The sequence below is a fragment of the Eschrichtius robustus genome, chromosome 2 (genome assembly GCF_028021215.1).
Source record: "Eschrichtius robustus isolate mEscRob2 chromosome 2, mEscRob2.pri, whole genome shotgun sequence".
Taxonomy (NCBI): Eukaryota; Metazoa; Chordata; class Mammalia; order Artiodactyla; family Eschrichtiidae; genus Eschrichtius; species Eschrichtius robustus.
In genome coordinates, this window is record NC_090825.1 from 125,009,682 (window position 1) to 125,027,804 (window position 18,123).

An 18,123-nucleotide genomic window follows, 5' to 3' on the forward strand; every position below is an offset into this window, starting at 1 on the left:
CATGAGGAAAGGGGCCAGGCTTGGCTTGTTCACTGCTCCCTCCTGGAACAGGGTCCGCCACGTGGATGTGGAGTAAGTCAGTCCAAATAAGGAACCGTGTTGCACGCGTCTAGGACCGTGGGCTTTACAGTCAGACTGCCATTGTTCCCATTCCGAACCACACTTCCCAGGTCTATTACCTTGGACTAGTCACCAGATCTCTCAGTGGAGGCGTGCTCATCTGGAAAGCGGGGTAAATTCTGGCACTTATCTTGTAAGGGTTTTATGAGGATTAAATGAGATGATCCAGGTAAATAAAGCACTTAACATAGTACCTGGCAGAAAGGAGCTCATTAAATGTTACTTCTCTTATTATTGCTACATTATTACATTATTATTATTATTTTATTATTACCTAAGACATGTTCCGGGGTGAGCTGAAAAAGGAAGGAAAAGGAAAGGAGAAGCCTAATCTGAACCGAGTATAACAGTAGTTCAAAATATAAGCAGTTTCACTTCCTTTCTCTCTATGCTGCCACAATATGTGGAATGCAGCTTGTCATGAAATCACATTAGCTCATAAAGTTTGCGAGTTCTCTTTGGTAAACTCCCTTTCACCTCTTCTCGGCTTAAAGAACCCCTCGTGGGAGGCGGGTGCCCTAACAGCTCTCTGACACTCACTGTGTCCCTTTCAAACTCGGAAGCAGAGAGGAGGCTCTGTGCATTGGCTTCAAGTTAGAACTTAATAATCTTGCTTTGTTTTCATTTATTCCTCTCTATGGCTGCTTTCTATTAATGGCAATTCTGAATTTCTATTTGGGGTACTGATACAATGTTTCTTTCTAAAATAAATTTATGTAGGTGAAAACTTGAATTGACTTAAATAAAAATATTAAGTAAATAACAGTACAGGCAGGACACACATTTGGTAAAAATCCTTGGGTGACACATGTTGGAACACTCAACAATCCCACCAGCTCAGAGATTTTCTCCATTTCGTAGATGACATAAGTGGAGCAAGTGCTGGTTAGGGCCCAAAGTGACACGGTGTCCCAAACTCAAGCCTTCAAATCCATCCCTGATTTGTTTAAATTCAAACCAAATATTTGGCCTCAGTTTTCTAGGCTAGATGGAAAAGAGATTGCAAGTTATGACTAGAAGAGGTAAGTGCATTAGTCTTTTTTTTTTTCCCCCCTCTAGAGCAGCTATTACAGTAAAGGACTTTGACTAGAGTAAAGCAGAGTAATACAGAAAAAGAGAAAAGCAATATTGATCTCTCACCAAAGAGAGATACAACACCAAAGAGAAAAACGGGTAGACAGCACAGCACCAAGAAGACATTACTTTTGTTCTTACTTGAAGACAATAACAAAGTCAATTTAATTAAAGCCACTCCCCAGCAACCCACCCCATTTCCCTCCCTCATCCACCCCCATGCCCACACCCCCATCCCCCAGCTAGACAGAAATTTGCTTCAGGACAGAGCAAGTTAGCAGCATGAAGTGGAAATGTTGGTGAGATGAAAAGGTGAAGTCTCAGAAAGAACGAGTTTTTCTGCAAACACATACTTGAGTTTGTTGAAGTTGGTTTGTATCCCTTTTGCTTCCTAGCTGCTGATCATGAGCTGGATGGGGAGTTTCAGGGCTTCTACCTGGACAGCCCTGTAGGCTGGAGAGTCAAGGTGCAAAGCAGCACAGGTGAACCCCCCTTTATCCCGGGCATGGGGCAGTCTAATTGCAGCATCCATCACCCCAGTGACTGTCCAGGCCAATCTGGCAGATGTGGCTGGGGCCATGGTCCCTTCTCTCTGGGAGCATCCCTTCATGACACTGCAGGCTTTCTGAAAGAGGATGGCCTCAGAGAAGACAGCAAAGTACTTCCTTCCTTGACAAGCTGCAAGTCTCCTCCTTCCAAGGCTTCCACACACAGGCCATATTACCTAGACGCCTGGGAGCCAGAGATTTAAGTAATGCCAGGCTAGTAGCTGTCCAGAGAGAGCAAGCCTGCTTCTGTCCTGTGAAGCTCCAATGCGAGCATTTGGTGCATCACCCTCATCATCCCAGCTTTGCTCCAAAGAGATAGCAAAATTTGCTTGTGAGGCCCTCTCTGCAAAGGGGTCCTTCTTCTTGACAATGGCAAGGGCTCCTATTCCTGCAATTGCTGTCCTTTCCCTGACCCAGGGTGCGTGTGACCTCTACAGACACCATTCATAGGCTGGCCCACACAAGCATGACCAAAGAGTCCAGAAGATATGGACCTGTGACATGGTAAGGTCTCATTTTCCCACCTATGTTGTAATCTATAGATCCCTGTTGAGTTCAAGTTGCCACTTAATATGGGAGACTGCCACTGAGAAATAATATTTTGCATAAGCAGATATGCTTGCTAAGGTCCTGGGAAGAAAAACATTTCATAGGGAAGAAATCCTACTGTATTCATGTATGTGTGTATGCATGTATGTATTAAATAGTAGAAATTATTGACTTTGGAGGTATTAAAGTTTACCAGCTGCCTCAATGCACTAAACATTTTCCTCCTCACTGTGAGCTGGCTCTATGACTGTCTTAGTCTTTCCCTAAGAAGCTCTTTGTGCTTTGATGAGAAGAGAGACCACATTCAGACAGCATGTGGAAAACTCTGGACCCCCAAATTCACTCATCTCTGCCTTTTCCATGAAAAAGTGGGGAAAAAAAGGAAATGCAACTCTGAGGAGTCTTATTAACCCTCAGCACAGGGAGGGTTCCATCTAGGGGGTGACCAACCAGCCTAGTTTGTCTGAGACTGAGAAGTTTCCTAGAATGTGGGACTTTTGGTGCTAAAACCAGGGTGTTGGTCACCCTAATCCTATGTGGAGCCTGACCATCCTTCTCACCATATGTGGGGACAGAGAGAAGAGGGAGGGCTAATGAGTTCTTCCCTCATGGATGAAATGGGTGAGAAGGAGGCAACTGTGGCTTCTGAGATCACTTGGGAAGGAAGGAGGGGCCAACAGCCCAAGTAGAAGGGCAAGGAGAACTGGTGAGGTTAGAAAGTTACGGCACATCTTTATCTTGTAGTTCATGTTACGTATGCTCCCAACCATCCCCCACGTTGCCTGTTCCCTAAGCTTCCCTATAAGGATCAGCAATTAACCCTTTCAGTAGGGTTTTTATCAGCAGCCAAAAGAAAGGCAACTGAAAAACCTGAGTCTCAACCTGAGGGGATAATTCACCCCAACATAAAGTCATATGTTGGTAGCTTTGACATCAGGGAAGCATCTCCTTAGGAGATTGGAGGAAATGAGATACTGGAAAAGGTGTAGAAAAATGGTAGCCCAGGAACTTCACAGGCAGGAGGCTAGTGAAGTTTCCCAAGAAAGTAAGCCCCTTAAAGGTGTCTTATAGAAGCAACTGAGTTTCCCTCCCAAAATATGAATTGTAGGACAATTCTCAATCGACATTCTCGGTAAAGGTGTAGGTCCTTTCCCCATTATCATGGAAGGGGAGTGAATCAAGATTTACTTCAAATGACCTCACAGCCAGTATGCCAATGAGAAAATGTCATCTTTAAACACACACACACACACACACACACACACACACACACACACACAGACACACACACCAGACCAGCTGTAAAGATGCCTTCTGGTAATGGATCCAAACCAAAACCTAAGCAGAGTTTCCAATGTCTATCCCCAAGAAAAAAAGAAAAATATTCAGGTCTATGAACCAAAAAACACTGATGCTTCACTTGTCATAATTCAGTGCTTCTGGACAGACATCTTGGCACTACTATCAACCTAATTTCATTTTAAGAGCCTTGATTAATTCACCCACCAATGCAAGTCCAGAGGAAGATGGCCAGAATGGAGAGGAAATTGGAGCTGTTGAGTTCAAAGAAAAGACTTAAAAGGGTGGGTAGGCGGCAGATCACTGTCTTCCAATATTTAAGGGCTCTCAGTGGAAGAAGGGGCCAACTGCTTGTTCCCAGATGCAACTAGAGCAGAGACAAATTTGTGTTCCAACAAAGGAAAGACCTTCCTTATAACTAAAGCTTCTCCACAATAGAAGGAACTGCATTAGGAGGTAGTGAGCTCCTATCCCTGGAGGTGTACAAGCAAAGACTGACCAACTTCCAGGGACGCTATGGAGGATGCTGCTTCTGTGCTGGCTGGGAGCCTGCATCTGGCGGTGCCTGAAGTCCCTTCTCAACTCTGAGATCCTCCATGCTCTGGCCTTGGATCCTGTCCAACCCTGTCATCCATGTACCTTTCCTGGGCCCTTGGTCCCACTGCCCCATGCCTCACTGGTGGTGATGAGGGTCAGGAGAGATGCCAGGGTATCCTGTTCATGCAGACATGAATGGCAATGAATGGCTTAGTTGTGAGCCACGTCCTCAATCAGAAGCATGATTCCAGGGATTCTGGGTCATTGTGTATGGGCAGTTTCTCGAGTTCCTGGTGATGTCCACTGTGCAGAACTGTGTACCTAGGAAGGATGGAAAGAAAGCTTGAGAATTTGACAGGCATCCTTCAAATCCACCGAAGACAGCACTCCCACCACTCTTGACTTCCTTTCTGCTGCACACTTCCGAGAGCATGGCCAGGTGGGGCCAGGCAGGGGCTGGTACTTCATCAAGAGGGAAGCCCAAATAACAGCATCTGAACTGTTTATATTAAGGGGGGGGAACTGAAGTCCTGGAGGAAAGGGGTACATGGAGGGTGAGAGGCAGAGATGGGATTGGTACCCAGATTTATTTCCCCACAACAAAGCCTGGGGCTCTCGTGTTACTCATCAAAATGGAGCCTATGTACCACTTCAAGCAGTATCTAAGTATGCTAAGTTCCCAAGGGATGGCTCTGGGTTCAGCAATATCCAAGTTCTGACTGAGATTAGTAAACCACTCAGAGCCTGAAAGACAATGTAGCTCTATCTGTTAGTTGGATTCCTTTTGGTGACATCTGGGATAGTAAACCGATTAGATGAATCCAACAGCAAGTTGACTCTAAGCATCAGAGTGAAATTTACTACTTGACAAGTGTTTATTATTTTTCTGCAGTATCACACGGTTACACTCAATATGTTAACTGCATTTAAATCAGTCTCAATTGCAAGTGGGTCCTGTCATCAGTAACCCAGCTTCCAGCACCTGGCAGTTATTCTTATGACATTGTACAGTTTAGGAGCGTTATTACCTCTCATTCCCAAGGCCAGTGTAAAGCCCATTCAGTAAAACAAATAAAAAAACACATACCACTTACTTGGCATCATATGTTGACAACCAACTTGTGGGTGGTTTCTCAAGAATTATATTGATGCTTTCCTTTGAATTATAATAATTTATTGCTCACTCATGTTGGCTTGTTGGCATATACAAGGTACCAGGTACTAAACTCTCTCCACGCATTACCTTATGTAATCTGCACGACAGCCCCATGAGATGGTTATTATGTTTATTTTTCATTTAAGCAAAATGACACATAGCTTCAGTGACTTGCCCAAAGGAATACAGGTAATATGTGAAGATACAGCCAATCAAACCTGGTCTATCTGATGCCAACACCCACATGCTTAACTGGTTCGCACGCAAGCCATGGAGTAGGTATAAATTTAAAACAGTGAGTCTTAACCGGAACAATTTGGAGGCACTTTTGGTTGTCATGGCAGGGGCAATGCTACTGGCATCTAGTGGGTAGAGACTAAGGATGCTGCTAAACATTGTTCAATACACAGCACAGACTCCCACAACAAAGAATTATCTGGCCACAAATGCCCATAGTGCCCTGATCTAGAATAAAAAGTCCTCCTAGCTGGATAGAAGCAGGTGTTAGCTGAGGAACACAAAGTGAAGGGCATGAGTCTGCTCTCACAGAACTGTCACTGCGGTGCTGCTAAGACAGAGGTCAGCGGAGGGGATATGGCCTGAAGAACCACAAGCACCTGCTAGGTGAGTGTTGAGGAGAAGAATGCAGTGGGAAGGGTTATAGAAAGGGTCGGATCACACAGTCTTCATGAGGGCAGCCAGGGCAGGTCCCTGTGAGATACGTGAGTATAGGCTTTAGGGAGGTCAGCATTCCAGCTATTGAGTCCTAATCTCTCAGCCTCAACACCACCCTTCTAAGCTTGGCTTTGTGCTTCTGCAAACCAAATGTTGGCTTGTCGGCTAGCTCCTATCAGGCTCCTCCAACTGGAAGAGGCTGGAAGCCTGGAAGGAGGAGAAGGGCCTTGCTTCGCCTGTGAGCTTGCTACCTGCTCCTGCTTCTCGTGGGCATCACCCCAGCCACGCTTCGTCCGCCCAGCAGCGGCGATGCCTTGCAGTTGCCTTGCAGTAGCAGCGGAAAGTCTTGTTTACAGTCTTTCCAACTCTTGCATAACCAGCTTCACGGCAGCCCCTCAGAGACAGTGCCTCATCCTCAGAGGTCAAGTTTCTGCTCTGTGGGATCCCTCTAAGTCTCTACATTTTTTTGGTTATTCCCTTTGTTCCCTCAGCCCTAGAGGGAGCGGTTGCTTCTTGCAGTTGCTACCTCCATATACACTATTAAAATATTGTTTAAATAGCTGGTGTGGTTTCTGTCTTCTGTCTGGATCCTGTGAGATATAATGAAGAATGGAGGCATGTGCATATGTGGGAGAAGAACATTCTAGGTAGTGGGAACAGCAACTGCAAAGGGCTTCAGGCTAGATCCTGTCTGGAACTTCTGAAGAAAAGCAAGGATGCTGGGCGCCAAGGCAGAAGGAGTGAGGGGCGGAATGGAAGGAGTTGAGAGCTGAGGTCAGTGAGGTAGCCGGGGCCAGAGGGTTGGGGTGGAGGAGCCACGGCTGGCAGATCCCGATAAGGCTTTGACTTTTCCTACATGTGAAAGGTTTGAGCAGCGCCCTGACATGATCTGAAATGACTTCTTAGCAGGCTCTCTCTGGGTGCTCTACTGAGAGTAGATGGAATGGAGGTGGGGTGAGCACAGGGAGACCAGTTAGGAGGTTACAGCAATAATCCAGGTGACAGAGTAGTTTGCTGTTATACTTAATACCAGAAGGTTTAGCCTGTACAACTGTTCTTGGACTCTGTCACTTGTGTTGGTGTTTCCCTTGCCTTGGCTCACCCACTGGAGGCTGTGTTATGCAGCATAGTGATGAAAACTATGACTTGAGTCAGACAGACCTCATTCCCAAAGCAGGCTCTACCACTTACCAGCTCTGTGATATTTAGCAAGTTATTCAATCTCTCTATGCCTCATTTTCCTCCAGTGTAACTGAGAGTGATGATACCGACCTCACAGTATTGGTGTATGGATCAAATTGCATCATGTATGGAAAACACGAGCACAGGGTCTGGCACAAAGTAGAATCTCAAAATATTGAAACTGAAATTATTCTATTTACTTCTTTCCCTCAATACCTCATTTAGTTATGAGTATGTAATAATGACAATAATTATATATGCACAGCAGTTTACTGTTTAAAAATATCTTCCTCCTTTACTTCCTTTATAGGTAAAACCTAAAAGAACTCAAGATGTAGAAGGCTCCCAGATCTTGTCTTTCTCCCTTATCAGAATCACAAGAGCTCTTTTGGCAAGCATGTGTACCAAAAGAGCACTAACTGATTTCCCCACCCATGACTTTATTTGTAAGTAGCTCTTCAAGCCAGGCAAAGTAGGCAATAAGACCAATATTATACAGAGGAGAAAAGTGAGACTCAGCTCAGTTAAGTGAGTACTGAGCATCATGGTAAGTGAGTGGCAGAGCCTGGTCAGGACCACAGTCAGATGCTTGCCTGTTGCTCTTGCCCCTGAATGGCATTGCTTAATGACTTAAATACAGGTCTTCAAAAAAGGGCTCAGAACCAAACACCCCTGTGAAATGGGGCTGTACTGCAGTATCTGAAAATCATACACAGCTCATTTTATGAAGGAATTAGGATATACGCCAGGCATGAGTTTTGGTAATTACATACATGACTTCATTTATATCATTTACTTTTCACAACCCTAAGTGGTAGCAACTATACTGGGACCTACCTTACAGATGAGAAAACTGAGGCTCAGAGAAATCAAGCAGCAATTTATGTTAAGGTCACAGTGTCCACGATGCCCACACTCTTAAGCTCAGAACACACTGCTGAACCTTTGCCCTGTTCATGGCCAATAAGCCACGTTCACTGGCAATCAGTCAAGTCCACATGAAGAGGGTGTCCTGGTTGAGGTACCTTTTGGTATTTCTGATCATATAAGAAGATATACTGCCATGGAATCAGGCACACCTCTACAGAAGCCTTGAACACGTCTCTCCTGAGTATCTATTTCTCATGTGCTAGTAAGCGAATTCTTCAGAATAACGAGTGGAGGCTCCCTTTCTCCAGAGTTCAGTGGAAAGGCAGCAGCTCTCGTTCCATATGAGGGTGAGCAGACAGGCATGTGTTCTGCTACAAGCTTTGGGTGGCCCTCTCACTGTGGTGGGTGATGCACCCAGAAAGGAGGAGCTAGTCTGAGATTTCCTTGGCAGGACTCTAGCAGAGGGCAGTGTGTCTCACATGGAGTCTGGCCTGCAGAGGTTTTCCCAAATCTCATGAGATATATTTTTAATTTGGTATTTTCACTTTGATAGTAAATAAACAATCTGAGCAGATTTGGGATGATCTAGTAGCCACCTTATGAACTCATACTGCCTTGGGAATTCAGAGCTTGAATTGCATTCAGGTCCACATGATGTTGTGGTGACAACGAATGACTTGGTGCAGTGTTTCTCTAACAAGGGTACATGAAAGTACATGATACTGCAGAACAGCATTCAAATCCTGACTCTACCACTTACTAGTTGTGTGACCTAATCAAGTAGATTAGTTCTACCTACCGCACAGCTTTGTTGGGATGATAAAATGAACATCTATAAAGAGCTTAGCAAAGGTCTGGACATGTAGTGGGTGCAGAAATCTTCACTGGTAAGGAAACCAAGGTGCAAAAAATGTGACTTTCCCAGGGTCAGAGAAGGAGTTATGTATGGAATGGTTACGAGTATAGGCTCTTGAGTCAGAATGCCCGGGTTAAATCCTACCTCTGGCACTGACTAGCTCTGTGAATTATTCAAAATGTTCTGGGTTGCTGTGGGCATTCAGTGAAATAACACACATAAAATGCTTATTAGAACAGTGACAGCCAGCTAGTAAGCACTCCGTAAATGTTTATGAGAACTGTTGCTATTTGATGACAGAGGTAAGACTTGAACACAGTGCTTGATTGCTGATTCAGTGCAGAAATCCATTCTTTAATAATTAACCAAATGTTTGTTCACTTAGTCATTGATCACAGGGCTGAAAGAAACCTTCAAGATGGCTTTACAGACAAAGAAACAGCCCCAGAGAGAGACAGTCATCTGTTCCGAGTGGCAAAAGTCTCTCAGCTCTGTTTGGTGTAATATCTTACTTGCAATCTTGCAGCTGCGCTGGGGAAAGCAGACCCCAGATGTGTGGGTGTACCTGGGCAGCTCCAAGTCCAGATGAAAAAACCCAACTGCTGTTTCCCAAGCAACAGCAAGGCAGGAGGCAGCTCCCTTCAAGCTGGGTTGCTTTCCCTCTTTACATTAATTTACTCAAGCACGACTGAAGCCACATTAGGTTTGGTAATTACCTGAGGCTACAATTCATTCACTGGGCAATTAGCATCACACTTAGAGCAGCCTGGATGCGGTAATTAGTCGCATAATAAGAGCCCCCTCTGCCTGCCCAGCCTAGTATTATAAGGAAATGATTAGACTTTATTACACATCATCCCGGCCCTACCCTGCATGGCATTGCTCATATGGAGGCGACTGCAAGATGTTTTAATTATTAAAACGCAAGGTGCATGAGTTTAAAGAGACTCAACCCTAAGAGTTTCACGAAAGCCGGAGCCCCATTACCTGGAAACAAAGATCTCATCTTGGGTGTTTTTTGATGTTCAGGGAGAAGTGAGACTTTCAAATCTTAGGCATTTATTCATTCAGCTACTTATTTGTTTAAAAATATATTTTGAGTGCCTACCACTATGTCGTGCCCTGGAGGTAACAGGGCGGTGAGGAAAATCTACAGTCCCTGTCTTCGAGGAGCTCACAGTGTAGTGCGGGAGAACCACAGTGAGATGGAGAATCGCAGGCCTGAGAAGTGTTAGGGATGAGAGGTATTTGGCGGTGCTGTGAGAACATGTCATAGGGGATGTGGCCGAGGTTAGTGTGTCAGGGTAGCGTGACTGAGGAAGTGAGGCAGATGAGAACTGAAAGACGGGTAGGGGTTAAACAGGTAAAGAGGAGGAAGATGTTGGCAAAAGGGCCAGCAAGAGTAAAAGACCACGGTCCTGAGGGCAGGTGTGCCTTGCGAGAGTAGAACAGGGCAAGTAGCACTTTAAGAGGAGAGTGAAGACTCAGAGACTCACCCTGCTAAGGGCTGTTATGCTCATCTTAAGAGCAGTGGGAAGCTGGCCAAGGTAATGAGAATGGATTCATGAGGACTTCATGTTTTGGAAGAACACTCTAGCTGTGGTGTGTAGAATGGGCAGAGGTGAGGTTGGAGTGGGAGCCCAGAGGCAAGTCAGGAGCTATCTTAGCTTCCTATTGCTTCTATAACAAATTACCACAAACTTATTAGCTTAAAAGAATGCAAATTTATTATCTTACAGTTCTGGAGGTCGGAAGGTCAAAATGGGTCTCCGTGGGCTAAAATCAAGGCGTTGGGCAGAGCTGCATTCTTTCTGGAAGTTCTAGGGGAGAACGCCATTCCTTGCCTTTTCCAGCTTCTAGAGGCTGCCCACATTCCTTTGTTCGTGGCCTCATTGCTCTAACCTCTGCTTCCACCATCACATCTCCTTCTCTGACTCTGACCCTCCTGCTTCTTTATTACAAGGATGCTTGCGATTACAGTGGGCCCACCCAGATAACCCAGGAAAATCTCCCCATCTCAATACTTATAGCTTAATCACATCTACAGAGTACCTTTTGCCACCTAAGGTAATACATTCATAGATTTTGGGGATTAGGATGTGGATCTCTTTGGACATTATTTTGCCTGACACAGGTGATTTTCTTTTCTTTTTTTAAGATGGAATACGTTAATTTTAATTTAATATTGTTATTATGCTTAATTTTTTTTTTTTTTGGCAGTGTGGACTGGCTCTCTTTATTTTTAGTTTATTTTAAAAAATTTTTATTGTTAATTTACAATGTTGTGTTAGTTTCAGGTGTACAGTAAAGTGAATCAGTTACACATATACATCACAGGTGATTTTTCAAGGTGTCTAGAGATGTTAGCGACTCAGAGATGTGGGATGGTAGCGGTGGAGGTGTTGAGAAACAGTCAGATTCAGGATACATCTTGAAGATAGAGCTGACAGGACCCAGTGATGCACTGGACATGGGGGCAATGAGGGCTTTCAAGGTACGGCATGGGCTAGGCAAGGTGCAGAGAGGCAGGAAAGAGCTTGGAGTGATGTTTGCGGAATGGTGAATGTTCTAAGAGTGTATCCTACATGATGAGGATGGGGGTGCTGGGAGATGAGGCTTAAAGGAGGTAGAGGCCCCATGACTGAGGGTCTTACAAGCTAGGCTCAGGAGGTTGGGCTGAGTCTTCAGGTAATGGAGAGAGAAATGAACACTGGCTGCGCTGCGGGGAATAACGGGGACGATTGGGACACTGAGACCAGTGTGGAGCCTCGTTCCTCCAGAAGAGAAAAGACAGGTCTAAAGCACAAGTAGCAGCAGTGGGCAGGAGGAAGAGAAGGACCTTGCAGACAGTGATGGGCAGGACACCCTCACTGATTCCACTGACTGTGAAGGGTGTCCAGTCTGAGTTTAGCCTGCAGACCTAAGTGGATGCTGATGTCACTCATTATGGAGCCCTCAACCCCCCTGAGACTCTTCTTCTCCAGGAGAAACACCTCCAGTCCTTCAGGATTCCTCGTAGACCAGGGTTCCTATTCTCCCTTGGCTCCCTGGTTGTTCTGCTCTGGACTAGCTTATTTCTGTCATTAGAAAACAGATATTCTTGTTAACAGTTAAGGGATTCTGGCCTCAGGTCCTCTCTTTGATTATCAGCGGAGCCAGGATCAAAATCCACACCTATGATTCAGCTGTTTGTTTTTACACAGACATTTATAGTGATTCCAAAACAGGGAATGCCTCCTTTAACTGTGTTCCTCTCTTGGCCTCCCCACCCCATGCCATCTCGGGCTCACCATCTCTTACATGTGCTTCTTCACCATAGGACACAGCTGTGGCGGTGCCCCCCAGCCCTTGTCTTCCATAATCTGAGGACCAGTCCCCACCCCTGCAGGAGGCTCTATCTCCTGGTCATAGCAGAGCCCAAAGTTACTCTGCTTCTACCTCCAGGAAATATGTGACTGGGGACTTGGAGATATTATCAGGGTCTTAGTGCTTGAACTGAGAATGGGAAGGGCTGCCTGGGGGAGCCAGGTTTGACCCATGTGTTCATAGAATCAGAGAAAGTTGATCCAGAAAGAGAAAAGAATGAAGTTGATGTACAGTGAAAAATAGACAAGAGATTATGGTCTCAGACAGGTGGAAAGAGGAACACTAATCCCTAAAAGCACCCATATTCCTTATTTGTCACCATGAAAGACAGTAAATTTCCTGCTCTGGGGATCCATGAGATATCTCTGTATCTTTCCAATAAATCTCCCTTTGTTTTTCTTCAGGAAGCATGAATGGGCTTAGAGCCTGTGGTAGGCATTGTGAGTTATTTACTTTAAAGCATGTGCCCACACACTCTTCTTTCTTTCTAATAGACCCTGTCTCCTAGTACAGGCAAAAACACCAGATGCTTGACAGCTAAGGGTTTGGCCTCTGATCTTCTGATTGATGACCTGAAGGTCTGCTAGGGGAATCTGATGGAAAATGTTTTCCTCCTGAATAGAAGACAAGTATGATAAGAGTCTGCCTTATCTTCTAGCATTTGGTTGTGGTTTTGTGAGGAGGATACAATGTTTGGAGCTGTTGCAACTAGTTTGTGACCATGAGAGTATCATCCAGAATGAAAACTAATAGGCTGAAAAGAGCAGAGGAAAAGCATCTGGGTCCTTCACAGTGTTATTGAATTACTGAATTAACCAATTCTAAAACTACCAAACTCTACCAAACCAAGCTTTCTATCTTGTAAATGGATAATCTTATTTTTTAAAGTTAATTTTAGTTAGGCATTCTAGTGCTTATAGGCCAAAGTATTCTAAATGACATAACGCCCACGATCCCTGTCTTCCACGTCTACTATGACTTCCCACATTCTGCCACATCCAAATCCTACCCACCCTTTAAGACCCATTCCAGAAGCCTTCTACGACATCCATGAGCATTTACTGTCAATAGGAACACAAATTATCTGCTAATGTGAGGTGTCTGATTGGACATATGTCTGGCCTCCTGACACTCCTGGAAGGCAGAGCCCATATCTTATTATATGATAGGAAGAAACAATCTTTCAGCCCTGTACTTTTGTTTTTATTTATTTATTTTTAAAAATAAATAAATTTATTTATTTATTTATTTTTGGCTGTGTTGGGTCTTTGTTGTTGTGCATGGGCTTTCTCTAGTTGCGGCAAGTGGGGGCTACTCTTTGTTGCGGTGCGCGGGCTTCTCATTGCGGTGGCTTCTCGTTGCGGAGCACGGGCTCTAGGCACGTGGGTTTCAGTAGTTGTGGCTCATGGGCTCAGTAGTTGTGGCTTGTGGGCTCTGGAGTGCAGGCTCAGTAGTTGTGGCGCACGGGCTTAGCTGCTCCGCGGCATGTGGGATCTCCCCGGACCAGGGCTCAAACCCGTGTCCCCTGCATTGGCAGGCAGATTCTTAACCACTGCGCCACCAGGGAAGTCCCAGCCCTGTACTTTTAAAATGTTATTGCATGTAATACTTACAATGAGTCTATGATGTCAGCACTTATTTTATATATCTCCATTTCATAGATGAGGAAACTGAAACTCAGAGAGGTTAAGATTTGCCAGAGGTCACTCAGCTGGCAACAGCAAAGCCAGGATTCAAACCCAGGCATGCTAGAATCCCAAGCCCTTTTTGCTATTAGTACTTCCCAGCCTTATTCTTTTTAATACTTGCTACATAGCTCACAACACCTCACGTATAGTGCAGAATATCATAGAATCTGTAGAAATATTTACTGAATGGATTACAGAATGAGACAATCCTCCCCCACATTGCCTGGGACTTATACTGATTACAAAGTATGTTGGCAACTATTCTCCCATTGATCTTCATGATAGCCCTGTGTGTCACACCACTCAGGTTATCTCTGCATTTGTGATGTCGCTTTCCATTCTTTTATGTTCAATGTCATATCTTCTGGGGGATGGTGTGGGGGGAGATGTAACCTCCCACACCTCTACACATCCCTCTTTTGGATAAAGCCCTGCTGTGGGTATTTCTGGTTCTCAATCTTTCCATGAGAAGGAGACTGAGAAAGCTATCCTAGCACAAAACTTACATCATGGGTTGGGTCATTGCCATGGAAACCCCCTGGCAAAGAAGCTAGGAGTCTGTGGATACAAAAGGAATATTTTTCAACTGGTATAGGATGGGAAGGTGTTAAAAACTGAATTTTTTTTCTCTCTCCCCAAATTCATATGTTAAAGTCCTAAACCCAAATATGATGGTATTTGGAGATGGGGCCTTTGGGAGGTAATTAGGTTTAGATGAGGTCATAAGGGTGGGGCATCCATGATGGGATTAGTGCCCTTGTAAGAAGAGGAAAAAAGAACTGAGTCCTCTTTCTCCACCCTCACTGCCATGCTCTCTCTGTCTCTGTCTCTCTGTCTCTGTCTCTGCCATGTGAGGACAGTGACAAGGCATCTGTCTGCAAGATAGGAAGAGGAGTCTCACTGGGAACCAAATTTGCCTCCACCTCGATCTTGGATTCCCCAGCCTCCCAAACTGTGAGAAATAAATGTCTGATGTTTAATCTACTTGGTCTAAGGTATTTTGTTATAGCAGACTGAGCAGACTAATACAGGAGATCTCAAGGAGTCAAAGAAAGAATATGGATGGAGAGAGCAGGAAACAACAGTATAGACTGTGGAGATAGGACTTTTTTGCCATTAGTCATTAACTCAGGAAAACCTAAGGCATCAAGAGAAAATGAACTAGCAGAGGGGCACGTGCATGTATGTGTTTCTGTGAATCTTTTACTAGTAACACTGCATTTATCTAAAGGTCAGGTATCCAGCGACCTTAACTATCCAGAAACCTGCACTGAGGTGTTTTTTGTTTGTTTGCTTGTTTGTTCTATTTAAAGGTCTCTGAGTAATCAGAGTAGTTGTCCCAAAGGTGTGGACTTTCCTTGCAGTCTTCCTCGTTTTTCCCTCAGAGAATATTTAAACTTAGTTTGCATACAACTCTAGAAAGCTTGGTTCTTCCACACACGGCAGAGGAGAGACTGGAAACTAGGATGGGAAGGGAAATACGTAATGCTAGTGGTAGATAAACTGATTGCAGGAAAAAATGATAGCTGACATGTGCAAAGAGAAAAGAAACATAAGAAGGTCAACAAAATCAACATAGCAAAACCAACCAGGGCCATATAGGGCAGAGGAAAATATTTCAAACATCCCTCAAGGCCATTACTGTAGTGTAAAATAACTTAATAATGGAAATTCAAAATAATGACTTTGAACAAAGTTACTCAAAGTCTGATTTGATACTAGGGGAATCCAAATAAAGTCTGTAGTTCACTTAATAGTATTGGATAAAGGTTAATTTTCTAGCTTTTGATAAATGTTCCATAGTTATGTAAAACGTTAGCATTGGGGGAAGCTGTGTGAAAGGTATATAGGCACGCTATGTACTATCTCTGTATTATTTTTCTATAGATATAAAAGTGTTTCAGGGGCTTCCCTGGTGGTGCAGTAGTTGAGAATCTGCCTGCTAATGCAGGGGACACAGGTTCGAGCCCTGGTCTGGGAAGATCCCACATGCTGCGGGGCAACTAGGCCCGTGAGCCACAACTACTGAGCCTGCGCGTCAAGCCTGTGCTCCACAACAAGAGAGGCCGCGGCAGTGAGAGGCCCGCGCACCGCGATGAAGAGTGGCCCCCGCTTGCCGCAACTAGAGAAAGCCCTCGCACAGAAACGAAGACCCAACACAGCCAAAAATAAATAAATAAATAAATAAATAAATTAAAAAAAAAAAAGTGTTTCAAAGTAAAAGATTTCTTAAAAAACTGAAAAAAATCAGTTTAGTCACAATCATTTGTTTGAGAAAGTTGGAGTTCACCACTTACAGCCAAGGAGATACAGGATGAATTGGGGTCTGGGATAACCCAGATGAGCCTCTGAGGACCACGATAACACTGGCTGAATTCAGCTCAGTCAAGTGCTCATCTCCCAGAGGGCTTGGAAAGGCTATGCTCCCAGAACAGGGAAGAAGCCCCAAACAAAATTTAAAACTAGGGAACAGAAAATACAATAAAGCTCTCAAACCATGCAAACCTTTGGCCTTCAGATCAATAGCAATCAAGGTCCAGAAGGAACTCTCTTGGCATGGCAGGCCTCTGCCAACAACCGTGATATTTCTAGGATGTATGATGTGTCCACTGGACTCAACCTGGTCCAGGGAGGACAGAAGGATAAGCAGAAACCAAGGGCATTTTGTAGGAAGAAGTGAATGGACAGATGCAGGCAGACTCACAACACAGACAGTGACAGACTTACAGAGCACGTTCAGAGCTAGACAGGAACTGGTCTATTGCAGAAGAGCAGGAGGAAGCTGGAGACAGAGGAACAGCCACTTTTAGTTGAAACAGAAAACAGCCACAGATGAGGAAGAGCCAAGCAGAAGTTGGGAAAGAAGAAAAGAAAGAAAACACAGAGGTTAGTGGACTGGTGATCCTAGCCCGAGCAAGCATTCTACTAGGCTCAGAGTGCCTTTAGGGGAGGACAAGGAGGGGAGCATACTTATTGCGCAACATGGTTATGCCACACTGTACCTCTGGAAAGCATTTTTATAGCCAGAATCTCATTTGAGTCACACAAACACTTGGGAGGTTTACAGTGCAGGTTACTACCTTAATTTACCAAGTCATAAAACAGGCACAGAGAGGAAAGTTATTTGTCCAAGGGCACCCAATAGTTCGCATCTAAGGCAGAACAGAAGCCAAGTGTTCTGAATTACCTTTCATGGTATCATGGCCAAGATATGTACAGGAAGCCACCCTCTTTCCTTCCCCTTCCTCTTCCTCATCATTAGCCAGGCCCCATCCTTACATGAATCATCCCATATAATATTCCCATATACAATATCCCCATATATAATATTCCGCCAACCTTGTGAGGTAGGTACTATTAACTCTCATCTCCTAATGTGGAACCTGAGGCTTAGTAAATGCAATGTGACCAAAATAATCTAGTTAGTAAGAGGGAAAACCGTGACTCGACGTCAAGGCCCTCTGACTCAGAAGCACACACCTTTAAACTGAGCATCGTGACCTCAGGGCCTCCCTTCTAAAGGCTAGAGCAACCTATTCCCCACCCCCATCCTCCCTAGTCCCCAGATTCTGGACCAGGCAAGCAACGAAGCTCTTCTCGAGCTCTGGGTCCCATTCCAAGAAGGAAAAGCCACGCATGGCTTCCTCATATTTCCCAGAGATATTGTATTAGGAAACCCCATCCAAACGTCCTCTCCATACCTTCAGGGCCCCAGGTTCTAAAAGGCTCTCCCTACTCCGCCCACTTCTTCCCTCATCAAAACATCAAATTCTACTTCAGATGAGGCAAGAGACCAGACAGAAAACCAGGAACCTGGAGTTAGAATTCTTAAGGGCAATCTGATTAAAATAATTCACCATAAAGATTAAAAAGCACAGACCATACCCTCTTTGCCCTTCTTCCCTCTTCTTTAGCTAACCTCCGATGATATGTCCGTGCTGAGGGATCTCTGAGAATGTAGTTGGGTTTGGCCACTTCCTCCTTACAGCCACCTCTGGCCATCTCAATGTTATTCCCTTTCCCTCTTTTAAACAAACACACATAGCACTTTCTGCTTCTATAATTTATTTGACGATATAAACTGCCTGTGACAGACCTTACTGTGTCTTGTTAAATACAACTGTGTATGCATTTAAGTAGCATGTTTCCAGATAAATTACAAGCCTCTTGTGGGAAGGAACCATAACTTATTCATCTAGCACA

General features: G+C 44.6%; 1 protein-coding gene across 2 annotated transcripts in view; it reads right to left on the bottom strand.

Annotated features, from left to right (window-relative positions):
* Positions 1 to 1,474: 1,474 nt before the first annotated feature.
* The window catches only part of HTR4 (5-hydroxytryptamine receptor 4), a 394,426-nt gene continuing 377,777 nt past the window's right edge, over positions 1,475 to 18,123 (bottom strand). For both annotated transcript variants that reach the window (XM_068536146.1, XM_068536144.1), the window contains one exon: positions 1,475 to 4,448. In XM_068536146.1, the coding sequence (XP_068392247.1) occupies positions 4,361 to 4,448 (88 nt within the window). In that variant the 3' untranslated portion in view covers positions 1,475 to 4,360. The remainder of the gene's footprint in view (positions 4,449 to 18,123) is intronic.